Consider the following 18,337-nt stretch of genomic DNA (forward strand, 5'->3'; position numbering starts at 1 on the left):
GGTCTCGTCATGATGACATTCACTGCCAAGCCTAGGTAAGCGTAATACAGAGAAGTGCTCAAACAAAATATGCTAGATCACGGGGGGTATGCCTTAACCAAATGGCTCCGGTCGGGGGTACAGCTGGGAGGAAAAGAAAGAGGGCAAAATCGAGGCAAAACGATGCGTAAAATTACGTCATACGGAGCTGAAAGCTCTTATGAAAAAAAAATACAAAGGCGGCATCGGGCACTTAACGTGCTTACTTCTAAACCAAAAGCAATCAAAGCGTGGTCTGGATGCCGTTGAAATAAGTTAAGAGTCCACTGCCGACAATGCAAGTCGCGCAGCAACTAAAATCAAAACCACATGCAGGAGGGAGTAAGCAAATGCTTCCAGCAGAAAGAAGAAACAAAAGAAAATATTACACAGAAAATAAATTAAGTGAAGGTCAAAGTCAAAAGGGATGGCTACATGAAAATCAAGGCTGGCAAGCATATTTAATATTTACGTTACTCGCACGGCCATCGTGTGCACACACTAACTCCGTCTCCTGAAGAATTTTACCTAGACGAGCTGCCCCTCGACCGGGCCAGAGACGACCTGCTTCCACCAAGAGAGACCCACGAAATAGACAATTAAAAGTTATACGCGCTCAGTTATACTATTCGCTAGATGGCGTTGCAGTCGCTACAATTGAGGAGAGGCTAGGGGGAAAGAAAGGGAAGGGGAAATTGGCACCTTGAGGCGGAGAGGGGTTAAGAGGGGAGAAGGAAAGGAAGGCTGCGGCACGGAGATGACGTCACAGAAGCGCGGCGGGCGCTTCAACCCCCACCCCTTACGAAGTCTTCTGCCCTGTGAGCCCGAGCTTAAAGTCGTGTTGAAGTTCAGTGTTTGTGACATGAGCCAACTTCTTGTATCTTGCGAACGCCTTGATTCAGACGATGTAGAAATGACTTGAAACTAGCCGGATCGTGCCGCTGGAGGGGGCAGCAACGTGTTCGTTTCAGCGGTGCGACGGGTGGCAGCTCCAACAGGGGACCGCGATCTCCTTGGAGCTGCACAAGTAGAATACAGGCGACTCGCGTCCGACGTGTCGCTGACAGGTCCCCCTCCATTTTTTCTGAAGTGAAAGAGAGAAACGATAAGCGCCGTATCAGGTGACCTATTCTGGCGGTACAAGGTTGCAAGGGGTTCAGGCAGAGCTCGGCGCTTTTCCTCGTCTCAGCCACTCAGCGCTAAGTGGCGGACATCGGAACTCTGCAGCATCCTTCCCGCAGACGTCTTCTGGCGGGCCGAGAATACCTCTAGAGCTGAACCGCGGCGGCGGTGGCGTCCGAACAGCGGAGAGTCTGTCACCAGATCTCCACGCCGTCCAACAGTCTCCTCACCCCGCAGCAGTCAAGGGCTGGCGGCGTAGGGGGCGGAGGGGCAGCGGCAAAGCAGAGACGTAGCAGGCTTCTCGTAGAGTTGTCCGCGCACAGCCCAAGGGAGGGGTAGAAAGGAGGCGCGCGCGCTTGAAGGAAACTGTAATCATCAACTGAACTGCGACTGAACACTGTATCCTGTTACTAACAATTCTACAATCTAATTAGAAAACATACCTAAAGTAGTAATACACACACAAAAAAAAAAAAAAAAAAAACTTAAGTATCTTAAGGTTTCCACTAGCCGCCAAAACGTTGCATTAAATCACTGAATGAAACGCTTTAGCTGTGTTACGTGTGCCTTACGCCACTTACGTTTATTGCTCATTAGCTGTAACTGAACAGTGTTAGCTGCTAAAAACTTAGTAATCAAAAACGGCCCGTCATAGGGCGGCAAAAGTTTGACGTTTAGGCTAGCCGCTAATGAGGGCAAAACGTAAGAGCGGCAGAGCACAACGTCGCCAACAGCGAATGAATGGGCTGCCCTTTTTGCATCATAATTTCGTGCCACGTTTTCCCTAGCCTTAGCTAAATTCTTAGTAACGTCTTCCAAGACACGATCTAACTCTACACTTGACAAACTAGAGTCGACAGGTGGCAACCCCCACTGGTTGAGCAAGGGTAAGGTAAGTTCCCTCCCCAGGAAAGGCACGGAGGGGGGATGCCCTGTAGAACTGTGATGAGCTGCGTTCAAACCAATATTTAAAAGTTCAAGATCGGCGTCCCAGAGAGTCTGGTCGGCGCGGTAGAACGAAGTGAAAATTCCCTTGAGAACCTTGTTGGTTCTCTCACTCATATTTCCCTGTGGAAAATACGGTGAACTGTACACCGGCTTTACAGAAAATTCAAACAAGAAATTTTTGTATAAGTTCGACTGAAAGTATTTAGCGTTGTCTGATACTACAATACACGGCGGGCCTAAGATTTTAAACACCTGTTCCTTAAGAACTTTTACTATGGACGACGCCTTCATGTTTTTAAGGGGGGTTAAAACAACAAATTTAGTAAAAATATCTAGAATTACTAATAAGCATACGTTGCCCTTTTTTGATCGCGTCAGCGGTCCGAAAATATCAATATGCAGAACCTGCCAAGGGGCGACGGGAGCGTCGGCACAGTAAAGCCCTACTTTAGCATTGTGTGGGGGCTTTGATAGCTGACAGTCAATACAGGCGCGTACAAAATCGCGCACGTCTTGACGCATTTCTGGCCAGAAAAAATGTTGGGCAATTTTACGATACGTTTTATCTATTCCCATGTGCCCACCCACAAGTGAGGCATGGAAATATGTGATAATCATACCCTTAAGTTTTTCAGGGACGACAACTTTCTGAGCTCGTCCTGACGGGCCAGCATACACTAACAACCCATCCTTCTCGGCAAAGGGTAAGGCCATTCCACATTGCAAATCGTTCCGGATTCGAATACATGCAGGATCATCCTGCTGGCAGGCTTTCAGGTTTATGAAGGATTCGGGGAAGATTTTGCACACCGAAATAAACTCAACCGCATCCGGGGGGGAAGGGTTATCAATTTCAAAATCATCCGGGTTGAACATTCTAGATAAACTGTCGGCCACAACGTTCTCCGCACCTCTTAGGTGATGGATTACAAATCGGAATTTTGACAACCGCAGTATCCAACGCCCAAGCTTCCCGAGCTGCGAGGGATGATTGCACAGCCAACTTAAGGCCTGGTTGTCTGTATACAGGTCGAACTCTCTACAATCCAAGTAACACTCGAATTTTTCGAGTCCGAAAAGGCACGCAAGGGCCTCCTTCTCATAGGTGCCCAAGCGGCGCTCTGACTCTGAGAGGGTTCGACTTGCGAAAGCAATTGGTCTCAATTTTCCGTTCTCCATGTGTCCGAGGACGGCTCCAAGGGCTACTGAGGAAGCATCAACCTGCAGGGCAAAACGTTTATTGAAGTCGGGGAGAATTAACACGGGGGCGGAACACAAACATTTTCTTAGAGATTGAAAGGCCGTTTCCTGTTCCTCACCCCAAACAAAAGCAGCGTTTTTCTTTCGCAACCGATTCAACGGCGCGCAAATCGTGGCAAAATCTGGGATAAAACGCGCATAATACCCCAGCATGCCGAGAAATTTTTGAATTCCCTTCAAAGTCTTTGGACGCGGAAAAGTAGCCACGGGGGCGACCTTATCCGGATCCATGTGAAGTTTCCCTTCTGAAATTACATAGCCTAAAAATTTTACTGAGTCTTGTGCCAAGGAAATTTTATGTGGATTAACAGTAAGATGCGCGTTTCTCAGACGTGCCAAGACTTGCTTAAGGTGATCAAGATGTTCTGAAAGTGAATTACTATATACAATTATGTCGTCGATATAGTTAAAAACAAATTTGTATTTAAGGTCGCTTAGCACATGGTCCAGAACACGGCTCATGGCTTCGCTCCCGAAACTTACACCCATCGGAATTCTGTTGAATTCGTAGTGGCCAAAAGGGGTTGAAAAGGCAGTGTATTTTCTACAGGCGGGATCAAGCAAGCATTGATGGTAACTGTCGTTGAGGTCGATGATGGAAAATATTTTGGCTTTACCCAAGTGTTGTAAGGCGCTCTCTACCGTCGGTATTGGCCAAACTGGATGAATTACCTTCTTGTTGAGAGGTTTAAAGTTATGCACAAGGCGCCACTCAGAGCCCCCCTTCTTAGCAACCAAAAAAGTAGGGGTGCAAAACTCGGATGTCGAAGGGGTAACGACGCCGGCAGCGAGTAATCTGTCGATAATGGCGCGCATGGCCTGCAGCTTAGGGGGAGAAACCTTCAAATATTTGGCAAAAACGGGCACTTCGTCGGTAACATGAAAACGAAAAGGCAAGATGTCACATCTGCCGATCTTACGTGTTATCACGTCAGGAAACTCCCGCACGAGAGCGGCGATGGCTTGATCGCGCATCGCGTTATCGGAATCATTGCAACTCATAACTATGGGTTCGCGGACCTCATGACGCAAACGAATTTTTACAGCAGGAGCGAAATCAAATTGCAGTTCATGGTTGGCGGGACTGAGTCGACAGCGTGATTTGCCCAAAAAATCTAAGCCAAGGATTAGATTCGGCAAAATCCCGGGGACAACGACAAACGGCCAACTCCAGGAAAATCCATGGATTTTAAAATGAATTATAATAGATTTACATGTGCGTATGCCTTGCCCGTTAGCGACAACGATATTCCTTACGGAATCATCCGATACAACTCGTTGTGAAAGTTGAGGGTACAACTGCACTAATGTGATGAAACATTTTTCACTAATAACAGACCGGGTAGCACCGGTATCGACTAAGGCTGGAAATAAATGTTTCTGAATTTTAATTGGGAGGAAATGTAAATGAGTGGGTTCAGAGGATTTTTTGAGTAGCCGACGGATACGACCTCTTTTCCGTCCCGTCCAGATTAGTTTTCCGCACGAGGCTGTCTCTCAGTTCCCGTGCAGTCGCTCCTATAATGTCCCACTGCCTTACACCGAAAACATCTACGTTGATTTATTTCCACCCGCGGAACAGTACACTCATACGTGACGTGTCCAAAGGCGCTACAATTGGCACACCTGCCGGCTCCGCGGCGGGTGTCCAAGGTCACTAGCTGCCGTGACTGGGTCAAGGTCGCGGACCGCGAGCCCACGGGCGCGGTTACCTCAGGCGGTAAACTCATGGCCGCGCGAGCTGCGGCCCGCGCCTCGGGCCCAGGCGTGAAATGGGCAGAACGCTCGCCGCGAGGCAGGCTGTCAAACACACGAGGCGTGGAGGTGTCTGCCACGTCACGGAGTTTCGGGCTACGGGGAGTGAGAACGGGGGGGGCGGACTGCGACGTAAAAATACGTCCGTCAAAACGAGAGTCACTTTTCACCGAGCTGGGGCGCTTTGCCGGGAACTCAGCTTGATACTTAGCAAGAGAAACAAGGCGACTTTCCACTTCGCCCGCCCAAGTCCGTAGGCTTGCGAGCGAGGTGGGAGGAGCGAGCATCGAGCAGTTCTGCCACACCACGGGGGCCAAATTACCCAAAATAAGTTGGACAAACTCCTCTTCCGGGGTACCCAGCTCTAAGGCTCCCGCGTACGCGGTAACCGACGTGACATATTCCATAATGGTTTCATCTGGGTTTTGGAAGCGCCACACTAGCTCCCTCTTACAGGCATCTAGAACCCTAGGCGGACACACTGAACATACCAGTGATTTTTTAAACTTATCAAAGCTCGTACCCTGAGCAATGGCCTCATTTAACAGAGGTACATGGATGTCCGTAACTTTACTTAAGAGTGCTTTCAGAAAAGCCTCAAGTGGAACTAAATTTAATTTATGCAGGCTCTCAGCCTTAATCACAAAATCTAAGATCTGCCTGGGATCACTTCCACCCAGGAACGGGATGGTTTTAAGGGCGGCAAAAAAAAGTTTTACGTTAAATGAGGACGAGGAAGGACTCACATCAGCTGGGGGCTGCCTGGTCGTGACTTCAGATGCGGCTCCTGCGGATTTACGCAGGTAGTCAACCAAACGCGCCCTCATCTCGGCGACGGTATCGGTGTCCGCCAAGGGCAGACCATTTTCCTCGAGATGCAGCGCCAAATCGGTCTTGTGCAACTGGTAAACCCAGCTCACGGAGACGGCCATGGTGCACCGAAACAAACAATACAAACGGATTTATCACTATAATCTGCCTAAAAAGCAGAGTAGCGCAGTTTTGCAGCGTGGGGGTATCCAGTTAAGCATACCACCAGGGTGCATCCATGCGCCACCAAACACTCCTACTGATTATCCTACTCATGCAAGCGAAGTGTATGGGGGCACAAGAAAATCGTGTGTGGGGTCTTTGCTAGAAAAGACAGTTAAGCAGAAAGTGATAAATCATAAATACAAATAAAGAACATGAGTCGCACTCAACAACGTTATAATTTCGCAAACTTAACACATATACATACACTGTCAACGGATTCGATGCCAGCTAGAGGCATGTGCGTAGCAAATACAAATTAGCATACATTTAATGAAGTTTATTCCCTTCACAATGATTTTCACTCCTTATGTCTTTACTGAGTCCTTACTTATGGAAAAAACTAGGGTGAACCTTGTGCCCAATGTACTCTGATTCAACAAACAAACTACTACTGCGTATCTCTTACAATCGTACGAAACAACAAGCAACAAGCAACAAGTTAATATTCTTTCTCTCTCTCCGTTACAAGTTGAATTTCCTAGGCATGCCCTGGATCATGCAGTATAAAACAGTCGCCTCTGACAATGGGGATAGACATTTTCTCAATTTCTGTGCGAAATTATTACTCAGTTACCACACACTATAAGAGAGGAGAGAAACCGATATTCAAGTATACGTGCGTACGCATTACGTTACGGCCCGGAGGCGAGCGAAGACCAAAATCATAGTGAACATTATGTCATTACACACGTGATTCACAAGACGTACGTTGCTGTTAACAACTTTAGGAACTGACTCAATATACATACAGACTATACGAGCGGTCCAAACACGTGTAGGGGCAAGGAATTATGTACTACAACGTTAATTGTGCACTCCTCGAAAAAACATATTAAATATCTATTACTCATAGAGAGCGTAGTCCCGCGGACAGAAATGCAAGCCCAAGAGAGAAGCGAGGGATCGGTTACATGGTTTGTTACAGCTACAATTTTCAGTGGGTCTCGTCATGATGACATTCACTGCCAAGCCTAGGTAAGCGTAATACAGAGAAGTGCTCAAACAAAATATGCTAGATCACGGGGGGTATGCCTTAACCAAATGGCTCCGGTCGGGGGTACAGCTGGGAGGAAAAGAAAGAGGGCAAAATCGAGGCAAAACGATGCGTAAAATTACGTCATACGGAGCTGAAAGCTCTTATGAAAAAAAAATACAAAGGCGGCATCGGGCACTTAACGTGCTTACTTCTAAACCAAAAGCAATCAAAGCGTGGTCTGGATGCCGTTGAAATAAGTTAAGAGTCCACTGCCGACAATGCAAGTCGCGCAGCAACTAAAATCAAAACCACATGCAGGAGGGAGTAAGCAAATGCTTCCAGCAGAAAGAAGAAACAAAAGAAAATATTACACAGAAAATAAATTAAGTGAAGGTCAAAGTCAAAAGGGATGGCTACATGAAAATCAAGGCTGGCAAGCATATTTAATATTTACGTTACTCGCACGGCCATCGTGTGCACACACTAACTCCGTCTCCTGAAGAATTTTACCTAGACGAGCTGCCCCTCGACCGGGCCAGAGACGACCTGCTTCCACCAAGAGAGACCCACGAAATAGACAATTAAAAGTTATACGCGCTCAGTTATACTATTCGCTAGATGGCGTTGCAGTCGCTACAATTGAGGAGAGGCTAGGGGGAAAGAAAGGGAAGGGGAAATTGGCACCTTGAGGCGGAGAGGGGTTAAGAGGGGAGAAGGAAAGGAAGGCTGCGGCACGGAGATGACGTCACAGAAGCGCGGCGGGCGCTTCAATTTTAATGTGCAATTTATGCAATCGCCGTCTGGAGTAGAAAAAAGAAAGATGTACTTGAAAAGCACATTAAATCTGAGGGACATCAGGCTGCAAAAAAAAGATTCACCGAGAAATCGGATGAAGAAAAAAAGTTGGTAAAACGGCAAGCAACGGTTTCTGGCATGATCAAAAACCAAAAGAATGCGAAAATTGAAGAAACGAAAAAAAAATATTGAAAAAACGAGTTTCAATAACATTATTTGTGCACTCTACATAAACTATGGCCATAAACACGGCTAAAAAATATTTATTGTAATTTTAAGTATTCGATTTATTGCACTCATAAGTGCTAAAAAGTTGTTTGGAAATCTGCCAAGATAGGCTATCTTTGTAGTTGTGCTAGATCTTTATTTCTGTGGTTGTTAATAATTAATGTGTGTATTATTTAATGCTTTTTAAAAATATACTTTTCTTCGGTAATGTAAAATGAGAGAATTGGCTAAATTTTGATTTTAAAAATGCTACAAAATGCTAAATTTCAAATTCAAAATGCTAAATGTTATTATTTTAAATGCTATAAATCACCATCTCTAGGTATAAACTTTTGGTTTGGTCAAGGGGGAACATTATTTACCAAGTAACTTGCATGTGAGTAATGGTGTGATTGCGGCGTCAACACGAAGTGACCGGAACACTCTGGTGGCGGGCCGGGAATGACGAACGTAGCGCGCCTCGAGCAGACAGTTGCTGCCGGGCAGCGAGTGAGACTGCGCTGGGGCATCCGCACAACAGGATGTGCCACTTGGTCGCAGGTCCGTCGGTGCTCGCCGGCCTTGCGGTGATGATAATCCTGATCCCGGTGAACGGGTACATCGCCAACAAGTCGAAGACGCTGCAGATCCGCCAGATGAAGAACAAGGACGAGCGGGTGAAGCTCATGAACGAGATCCTGAGCGGCATCAAGGTGCTGAAGCTGTACGCCTGGGAGCCGTCGTTCGAGGAGCAGGTGCTGAGGATCCGCGGCAAGGAGATGAAGGTCCTGAAGCAGGCGGCGTACCTCAACGCTGGGACGTCCTTCATCTGGACCTGCGCCCCGTTCTTGGTGAGGGAAGAAATAGTTAACAGTATTGTAGTTTTAGTGTTGCATCACTTAAGTTACATTTTGTTAAGGGCCCCGCCTACCTGGGCACACATATGATGTGCAGAGATTTAGATAAAACCATACTATTTAAAAAAAAAAGTTCAGTGAGAAATAAGTGACCAAATAAGTAGAACTGCACCGATTCACAAAATTTTGCCGATATGCCGATACAACTGTTGCCGATTCACAGTGCAATTCATGTGGTTAGCATATCATGGTAGACATGGATTTAGAAAATAACAGTGTCTGGAATTGCATTAACAAGTTAAATAATCTTTCTAAAATAGAAACTTTAAGCTCCGTTATGTATACAGTGTAGTCTTTAAATTTTTTTACACTTTAATTTTAGGTTGTTAAATCTTAAAATGCAGTTGAAATGTTTGTTTTTTAAATGTCTTTCAAGGAAAACAAAGTATTTGAATAGCACTGTTTTGATTAGAGCTCTGTTTTCCTGGAACTAATTAGAGCTTTACTTTGAGGGGCAGGTGTAATAATCTAATTAGTGGTGAATTATACTTTGGTAATAATATGAGTGTGTTGTTTTATACTTTATTGATTAAATTCTGTTTTGGTTTTTTTCTAGGTATCATTGGTTTCATTTGCTACATTTATACTCGTGGATGAGACGAACATTTTGGATGCAAAAACTGCTTTTGTTTCATTGTCTTTGTTCAATATACTGCGCTTTCCTCTATCAATGCTGCCAATGCTGATTACAAACTTGGTTCAGGTAGGTGCAAATTATTTTGTCTGTTCCGTATGTTTGTTGTAAGCAGTATAAGTTGCATTTTAAGCTAGAGATATATAACTTTTTAAAAATTAGGTTTAGAGCCATTTCTAAGTATTGGCTGATTAGGGCCTGCCATAAGTAAGTTGTTCAGAAGTGATATATTGACTAAATTAGTTAAAAGTAACCATGAAAACTTAACCCTTTAGGTTATGTGGAATTTTGTTATTGACAGAGTTTACTTGCTCATATTCGGTTGGCCAAGTAGTTTTTGGACATGTATTGAAATGGCAAAATTTCAAACACGGAAGTTTGCGTATGGGTTGCATTTATTATAAGATTTAAGTAATTTGTTATGACTGTTTTCAGTGGTTAAGTAAGTTCTTGTAGGCATGTTAGTGGTGATAATGTAACTTCAAACCTTATTTTCAATACTATTTTACTAAATATTTAAGTTTTCACTCCTATAAGGTTGAAATTCCTTGGGCTCATTGGAAATGTGATATGTAACCAGGAATTCACTTAATCTTCATCACTTGGCTGGATGTACATCAAAGGTTATATCCTTGGCAATTGAGACCCTCACATTGAATGCAGTCAGTTTTTATTTAGGGATGAACTGGTTGAATCCTCTATCCTTCGAGTACTATCGAAAGAGTTGAGGTTTTGAGGAAAAAGATTTGTAGTAAAAATATTGAAGGAAATGTAGTAAATTCAAAATTCAAACAATAGGAACTCCAAGTTAAGTAGTTCTGTTATGTTTTTTTTGTGTACTTATAATACTGTTCTCCAAGATATTGTACAGTAGAATCCCGCTGATGCGACCCCTCACGGTTTCCGGAAAAACGGACTTATAAACGGAGTGGTCGCAATAGAGAATTCGGGGTGTCACCGCATCGTCGGATACATCGTGTGAATGCCGCTCGGGCAGTGTCTAGCCGAGCTCGGCGCGTCCACTATCGCACGAAAAGCCGTCTCAGCTGTCATGTTATCTTACCCGCCCCTCCCTTTATCCAACTAACATTTCAACACATTCCCTCCCTTTTCAACCTTCTGCGTGAGAAACTGTCAGCATCTTCCTCCCCTCCCACACCGCGTGCGACAAAAGCCAAGTTGTATAGTCCATTCTCCGTAAAATAAATATTTTTATGGGCTTATTCGACTGTCCTTCTCCGTTAATAAATACTTTATAAGTTTTTATGATACAATTTGTTTATTAGTCACACAGCAGTTTCTGCTGAAAAATCTCTAATACCTAAAATTTTATTGAGTAGAAAAATTTAGCGGGGCCGTAAATATATTTATTTTACTGCATAGTTACTTTTCCGTCTGCATTCCAACATGTTTTTTTTTCTTTTTTTTACGCTGTGAAGGGCCGTGGAAAAGATAATTGCTTGAGCTGTCAAAATAAACATCCCTGACAGCAAGGTCGGGAGCGCATCCTGTTGGTCTGTCGCTGTGATTATCTACTCCAAAAACATGTCACAGCATTTCAGGATAGCATTGTTCTTATATCTTTCGTTTATAGCCGAATGTTTTCTACCTGATCCACACAAGTTCCTTCGCCGCGTTTTGAACGAAAATAACCACCAGCCGGCTAGCATAGCCGAACTCGCGTGACGCGAGTTCACTTAGCGCGAGTATTTATCGGAACCCAAAGTTCGAGGTATGCAAGTCCGAGGTGTATAGCATAATTCCACGCAAATTTTTTTGTTTATCTGCGCATGTGTGAAGTCAGCGATGTTATAGAAAAATAGCCGAGAACCAAACACCTAGCGACGTCGTTAACACAGTGAACACAGCTTTGTGTGGCCAGTGACACCTGAGATGCAGCTAGCAAGATCACATCACACTAACCAGTCGCAAGACAAAGGCACGGGACCGGGACGGCAATAGACGCACGCGTAGATGCTATCAGGTGATGCGCGCAGTTTACTGGTATTGGCTAGCGTGGACAGTTTAGAGGGGTGGTATCTATTTTTAGCTGTCTTTTGTATGCCTGCCTGCTTGCAGTACAGCACTCGCCAAGATAAAGTGAACACATAGCGCCCAACAAAGTGTAACAGACTTGTTTTTCAGCCGATTTTACTCAAATTTTCGACTTTCTCTGCTTAAATTTTTCACGGTTTCTCAAAAAACGGTCGTATAAACGGAATGGACGCATCAGAGGGGGGTCGCATCTGCGGGATTTTACTGTACTTTTATTGCATAATAATTTTAATAACTTAATGATATGCAATGATTCAAAAAACTTAATTTGTGAAGCTAACATTTAAAGTATTGAATGTTTTAACACCATAGTTAATGACTTTTAATTTCGTGAATATTTTGTATTTTTGATTCAAATTCAAGGGTTAGGTTTGAGGCACTTTTTTTTGAGTGGAATTTGAGATACCAATTAGAGAAAATTGGATTTTACCCATCACTATTTTAACTCTTTTCTGAATGACACATCTTCTCATTTAAGATGTGAATTTCAGAATTCATATAATTAATGTAAGATGTGTTTGTAAATTTTTTTTTTACTTCAAGATTTTGGGAGTTATATTAGAACTTGACAAGTTTCTTCACGATAACCATAATTTACAAACTAATTTTTTTTTACTAAAGAACAGTTAAATTTAATAAATATTTGGTTTCTGGTATTTGTGAAAGTATATACATGCATGTATTTTTTTTTTTTTTTTTCATGTACTAAGTTATAGAATTATGCTTGAAAAAATTCTGTTTTTAATGAAAAATGAATGCATACAACATAACTTATTTTCTCATAATAACAGATAAAAAAGTAGGCAGCTAGATAGATAATTTAAAGTTAAAAATGGGAATTATTGCAAGTTTTCACTGGCTCATACTTGTAGAAAGTTGCACACTAAACATAAACACATTTTTGTGTTGATGTCCTCACAAAAATCAGTTATATTTTTGTTAGATGTATTTGACAAGTATAAGTTTGTGAGTAGAACTTATGCAAACTAATGTTTATTTTGCATTTAAAAATGAATAATTGTCACTTAAAATAGATTTTAGTAGAGGTGGTTATTATTAATTTTTTTTTTCACATAAATGTTGGTTTTGTTGTTAAGGTGGCCTAACCTTAGAAAATTTCTTTTCCAGGCGAGCGTATCTGTGAAAAGAATGAACACATTCATGAACACAGAGGATCTGGACCCAAACAGTGTCAGTCACGAACCTGTTGAGAGTAAGTATGTATTGTTAATGTGCATGTACACTTTTTTATTAAATAATAGTTGTACCGGCCACACGTTGTAGTTAAGTCTGGTTAAATATTTTAGGTATCAGTTTGGAATGGATTTGTGAAAAATTACGGCAGTTATCGTGTCCATAAAAATGTGATATAGATATAAATAAATAAATATATACATAACATTTTGATTTGATAATGATTTTGTGGTCTATGAACGATGAAACGAACAACTATATAAAATTTTTTTCCAGAATTGGCACAATGGTTACGGCTAAAATAGGTAGTATTTCTTCTGTATCTACCTAAAATGAAAGTTTTTACAGTGGCAAATGAAGCTGCAGTTGACCACAGGCTCACTCAGTAATGCATAATAATTAGGCCTGTGCGGGATCCCGAAATTCGGGAAAAATTTCGGGAACATAGAGGCTTTTATCCCGTCGGGAGGGAAAATAAATTTCCCGAAATTTTCGGGAAATTTAAGTTTATCTTTACTAGATATAACATAACCTCAAATCAATCAGCTAATGAACCTAATACAGTAGAACCTCAATGATACGTTCCAGTTTCATACATTTTCCGTGTCATACGCCAATTAATCTTGGTCCCGCCGAAAGTACTTTCACAAATGGTTTACTTTCCCGGAACACACACTTATAAAATCATTAATTTCCCGTTTCATACGTTTTTACGAAGCGGAAAAGCCCTAAAATTCACAAATGTTTTTTTATATTCCTCCTTATAAACTACGTTTTAATGCTTTTATTTTGAAAAACGTTCATTGTTTACCATTGCAAATGTAAGAAAATAACTTTATATCACCATAGATATGGATAGTATCAGGAAGACTGTGCACTTCGCTAGTAGCATCTATAGCCAGCACCGAAGCGAGACTAGTGGCGCAAACTAGCAATGATTATGAAAATGGTGCACACGTTTTACCAAGGCACGGATCTCATATTTTGTGCATTCATTAATTTTTGAACTGAATATACCTGTTTGTTATTATTTACTTACGATCGGATTGTTTTGTATTTTACGTTTCTCAAATTAAAATTTTATTGAAAATTGTTTAGTTGCTTAAAGTTGTTTGTAAAATAAAACAAACAAGCAAATAGTTATGATTTTTTTTACAATAGCCTAATTTATTTTTATTTTTAATTTAGGCTTGGTGACTTTTCCCCCTCCCTCCAAGAAAGGACTTCATAACATTTTGTAAGGCCACTGTTTCTCATGTCAGCTTTACTTGATTATGGACTGTATTTTACATTTCTGGTGGTTTTATTTTATAAATACATATATATATTGATGAATTCATATCTTTTATTAATATAATGCAATTATTTACGCATATGTATTTATGTTTAATCTGACATTGTGCTGGTATGCTAGATTGGAAAAAAATTGTATTATTGCCATTCCCTTTTCATACACTTTCCCCCATCATACACCATTTTTGTTCCCTCCGTTGAAAAGTGTATGACAGGGGTTCTACTGTACACATTTCCTTCAAAATAAACATTTACAGTGCTGGAAAGAAGGAAAACCGCAAATCTTTATTCTGTTTTAGCAATCTTTAAACTTTTTTTTTCCAGGTTTAATGATAACTTGTTTTCATAATGTCTGACATACGTACGTAATTACCTATAACATACCCGAAATACGACAGCATTAAAAATAATGAATGCCTCACTTGATGTTTATAGCAAAACAAACAAAAATACGTGAAAATGGTTTTATCTCAACTCTACTCACGAGAGAAACTTGTCAAACATGACAGCAATACGCCAGTTTTGCATTAAATAATGCCCGAATTTTCTATGCCATTAATTATCTTAACTAAAATATAGACACTACTAATATTTTGTCATAATTAATATTCTGCCGATTTAAAACATCTAAAATATTTTTCTTTATCAAACATCACGAGATGTCCGAAAATCAGTTTCCTTTGGATGCCAACAGGCCATAAACAAAGCATAAATGATTCCTGTTGATCGGATCACGTATTTCTTTGTCATATTTTCGGAGATTTAAAAGCCAAAATAAAAAAATAATAATTATATTGTAAAATTAAATACAAGTTACCGTAATAGCTTTGAAATGTAGAAAAGTATAATATTTTCTTTCGGACAGTTAATTTTTTAGTGTTTTTGAGTTTAAAGATAAACAAACTTCAGCATTTTGGAGGTATTGGTAGTTGGTTACACTGTCTAATAGTTTACGGTGCTTGTCGGCTATCTTTAGTGGAATTTATGTGGTATTCTGCAATTTGTTTATATTTTCTTTGTCCGTATGGAAAACTCGGGAAAAATAACGTCCGAGTTAAAAGGCGTGTGGAAATTTTATGAGAAAAATGCTAACCAAACCGCAAAATGCAAACAGTGTCAAAAAATTATTAAAGAAGTAGAATAAATTATTTTGAAACCTTTTTTAAAAAATAAACATATTTATAGGATACAAAATTGATATGAAGCATATATTTCAATCAATTTTTTCCCGATCCCGTTTCTGTTTCCCGCAGGAAAAATATTTTCCATACGGAGAATTTCCAGAATAAAAAAATCCTTTCCCACACAGCCCTAATATATTTCAATCAATTTTTCCCGATAGCGTTCCCGTTTCCCGCGGGAAAAATATTTTCCCGCCCGAGAATTTCCCGAAAAAAAAAATCCTTTCCCGCACAGCCCTAATAATAATCAAACTTCACACTATTCTCTTTCAACTTTTATTGTTCCATCTAAATTCTTTTGATGGTTTGCTATTATATGCAACGCTGTTTTAACGTAAACTGTGGGAAATGCTTTCACATAATGGTGGCACAAGTCAAAAAATACGATAAATCTTGGGGATTCGTAAATCCCGGGTACGTAAAAATATGTTTCAACTGTATTTTTTTTGCTGCCATTAAGTATTTGCTGGATGATTTCATGAAATTTTTGTGCATATCATTTGTGAAGACTTGAATCATTTAAACCCACCATATTCAATGTCACTTTTGTAGGTTTGTCATATTAAAATAAGTACTGGGCTGGGCCCAACAATGGCTTGATTCATACCGTCTCATCCACAACTGCAAGCAGTACAGAGACCCATCAGGATGTCAGGCATTCATAAACTACAGTAGTGCAATTGATTATTTGTAAATATGTGGCTGCTCTAACTGTAATCCTGGTTATTGGTGTTCGAGGAAAGTGATTTGTCTGTGTATGCAGGAGGCCAATTTGAGAGTAAAGAGTCTTTGTCATACTTGCAAACCTTTACGATTTTTCAGATGTACAGAAATTATTGATCATACAATTTTATGGCTGCGGTTAATGTCGTCTGAATTTCTACTGTGGGAAAACTGTATTTAAATTTTAATTTATTCCCCTCCTCACTTTTCACATTAATACTTTCTATGACTCATTTTTAAGTTGCAATGAGTTTAACATAAAGCGATGAAGCTAAAAGCATCTACCATTACGAAGAATGTGTTTCTGTTTACGGCTGTTGAGTTGGATGCATGGATATTAATGGTTAAGATGGTATATTAACGACATGAGTAAAGTGGACGAGTGGGAACTAACAGCACCGGTAGTCTTGGTGGCCTTACCGTAACGTTATCAATTTTATACAAGCACTAAGCTTACTTTGGCTTGAATATAATGTTTCAGTAACAGGGTCTTTTTATTGTTAGGTTTTGTGTTGTTTATATGGTTTGATGTGACGTGTTTATATCATAAACGCAGTTTTAGGGAAACACATTATTAGAAGCACAGATTGGGCTTGGCATATAACCATGTGAAAAAAATAGGCATTTTTGTTTCATAAAGTCAATGCGTGTTTTGTGTTTTTTTTGTTGTTGTGTTGAATGGTTTGGCAAATAATATGCTGAAATGAATTTTGCAACGAAGAAACAGAATATGCAAAGTTTTTGTAAAACATATTGAAAGGAATTTCCATGCAATTTATAATATGACACAGGAAAACACTTTGTGTGTGTGTGTGTATGTGTATGTGTGTTTCTGAGTGTGTGCACGCATCTGTGTGTGCATCTGTGTCAGTGCACTTGCATCTGTGTCTGCACACCTGTGTTTGCATCTGTGTCTGTGCATGCATCTATCGTTCTGTTCCGTAATCAATACAACTAGAATAACTATTAGTAGTTCCATATCATATTAATATTTTTAAGGTGTTACTATATCAAATGTGCTTAATGTAGTTAATGTAAATTATAGTGACCAAATATACATGTTTACTGTGGTTGAAGTACTCTATGTATTTTAATCTTCACTCAATCAAACTATTAAATAAAAGGTGCTCATTGATTCATAAAACTAAAAGTAATACTGGTGATAATTTTAATGGCTTATGTTTAGAGGCACGATTATATGGTAATGCGCGATAAAACGCTGCTGTGATGAATATTTGTAAGGAAACAAATATTTGTTTTAACAAAGTGTTAGTATTTGAGGTCAAATAAAATACGAATATTTTATTATTAGTATTCAAAAATTTGAATATTCCCACAGAGGCAGATGCATGTGCAAGTGCAGATGTGTAGACATGCAGAAGCACACAGACAGGTGCAAGTTATAACAGTGTCACAAGAGCCGAGTGTTTGTTTACGAATTTGTTGCTAGAACACAATGTTCCAGTAAGTATAGCAGATCATGCTATTCCTTTATTTCTTCAATTTATGAATTTCTGAGTTGTCTGAGCCATCAGTAGCTAAGGAGTGAGGCCCAGTTTGCAAATTTCTCACTATTACTTCTCTGGTCGTTTCTGCCATTTCTACTAACACTGCTGTATTTTCGTCCTGCCACATCTGTACCACTATCAGAAATGTTGGAAAGGAAAGTCATTTAATTAAGTGTTTGTGGTGTGTGGTCGCAGAGCAGCCGATAGTGGTGGAGAACGGCTCGTTCGCGTGGGGCAAGGAGGAGCCGCCCGTCCTGAGGAACATCAGCCTGGCGGTGAGCCAGGGCTCGCTGGTGGCCGTGGTGGGGACCGTCGGGTCGGGCAAGAGCTCGCTCGTGTCTGCCTTGCTGGGGGAGATGGACAAGCTGACTGGCCGGGTCAACACCAAGGTGCTGTGCTCGCCCACTCTCGCCTCTCTCGCCCCCACTTGTCTGCTGCGTGCTGTCCAGAGCTACAAACACTTTTCCTTCCATGCAAACTCTGAACTGCATTGTATAATCACTGTTTCTTCTGTTCATCACTGCTCATAGTTTATATGTTTTTTTCTTTCTATATATGTTGAAACAAAACAATTTAAATATAAATATATATATATTTTTCATTGGAACCTCTGGTAAGACATTTTCTTTAGTTTGAAATTTTCCATTTAAATTTTCCAGTTAATTTTGGGTAAGTAATGTGACATTGCATAAAAACATTTTTTGTACAAATTTTTT

General features: G+C 40.7%; 1 protein-coding gene across 4 annotated transcripts in view; it reads left to right on the plus strand.

Annotated features, from left to right (window-relative positions):
- Positions 1–18,337, plus strand: part of LOC134538418 (multidrug resistance-associated protein 1-like) — a 190,034-nt gene that overhangs the window by 35,087 nt on the left and 136,610 nt on the right. For all 4 annotated transcript variants that reach the window (XM_063379726.1, XM_063379723.1, XM_063379724.1 and 1 more), the window contains 4 exons: positions 8,678–8,967; positions 9,590–9,736; positions 12,851–12,935; positions 17,817–18,010. In XM_063379726.1, coding sequence (XP_063235796.1) covers positions 8,678–8,967; positions 9,590–9,736; positions 12,851–12,935; positions 17,817–18,010 — 716 coding nt within the window. The remainder of the gene's footprint in view (positions 1–8,677; positions 8,968–9,589; positions 9,737–12,850; positions 12,936–17,816; positions 18,011–18,337) is intronic.

The sequence above is a fragment of the Bacillus rossius genome, chromosome 13 (genome assembly GCF_032445375.1).
Source record: "Bacillus rossius redtenbacheri isolate Brsri chromosome 13, Brsri_v3, whole genome shotgun sequence".
In the NCBI taxonomy this organism is placed as follows: Eukaryota; Metazoa; Arthropoda; class Insecta; order Phasmatodea; family Bacillidae; genus Bacillus; species Bacillus rossius.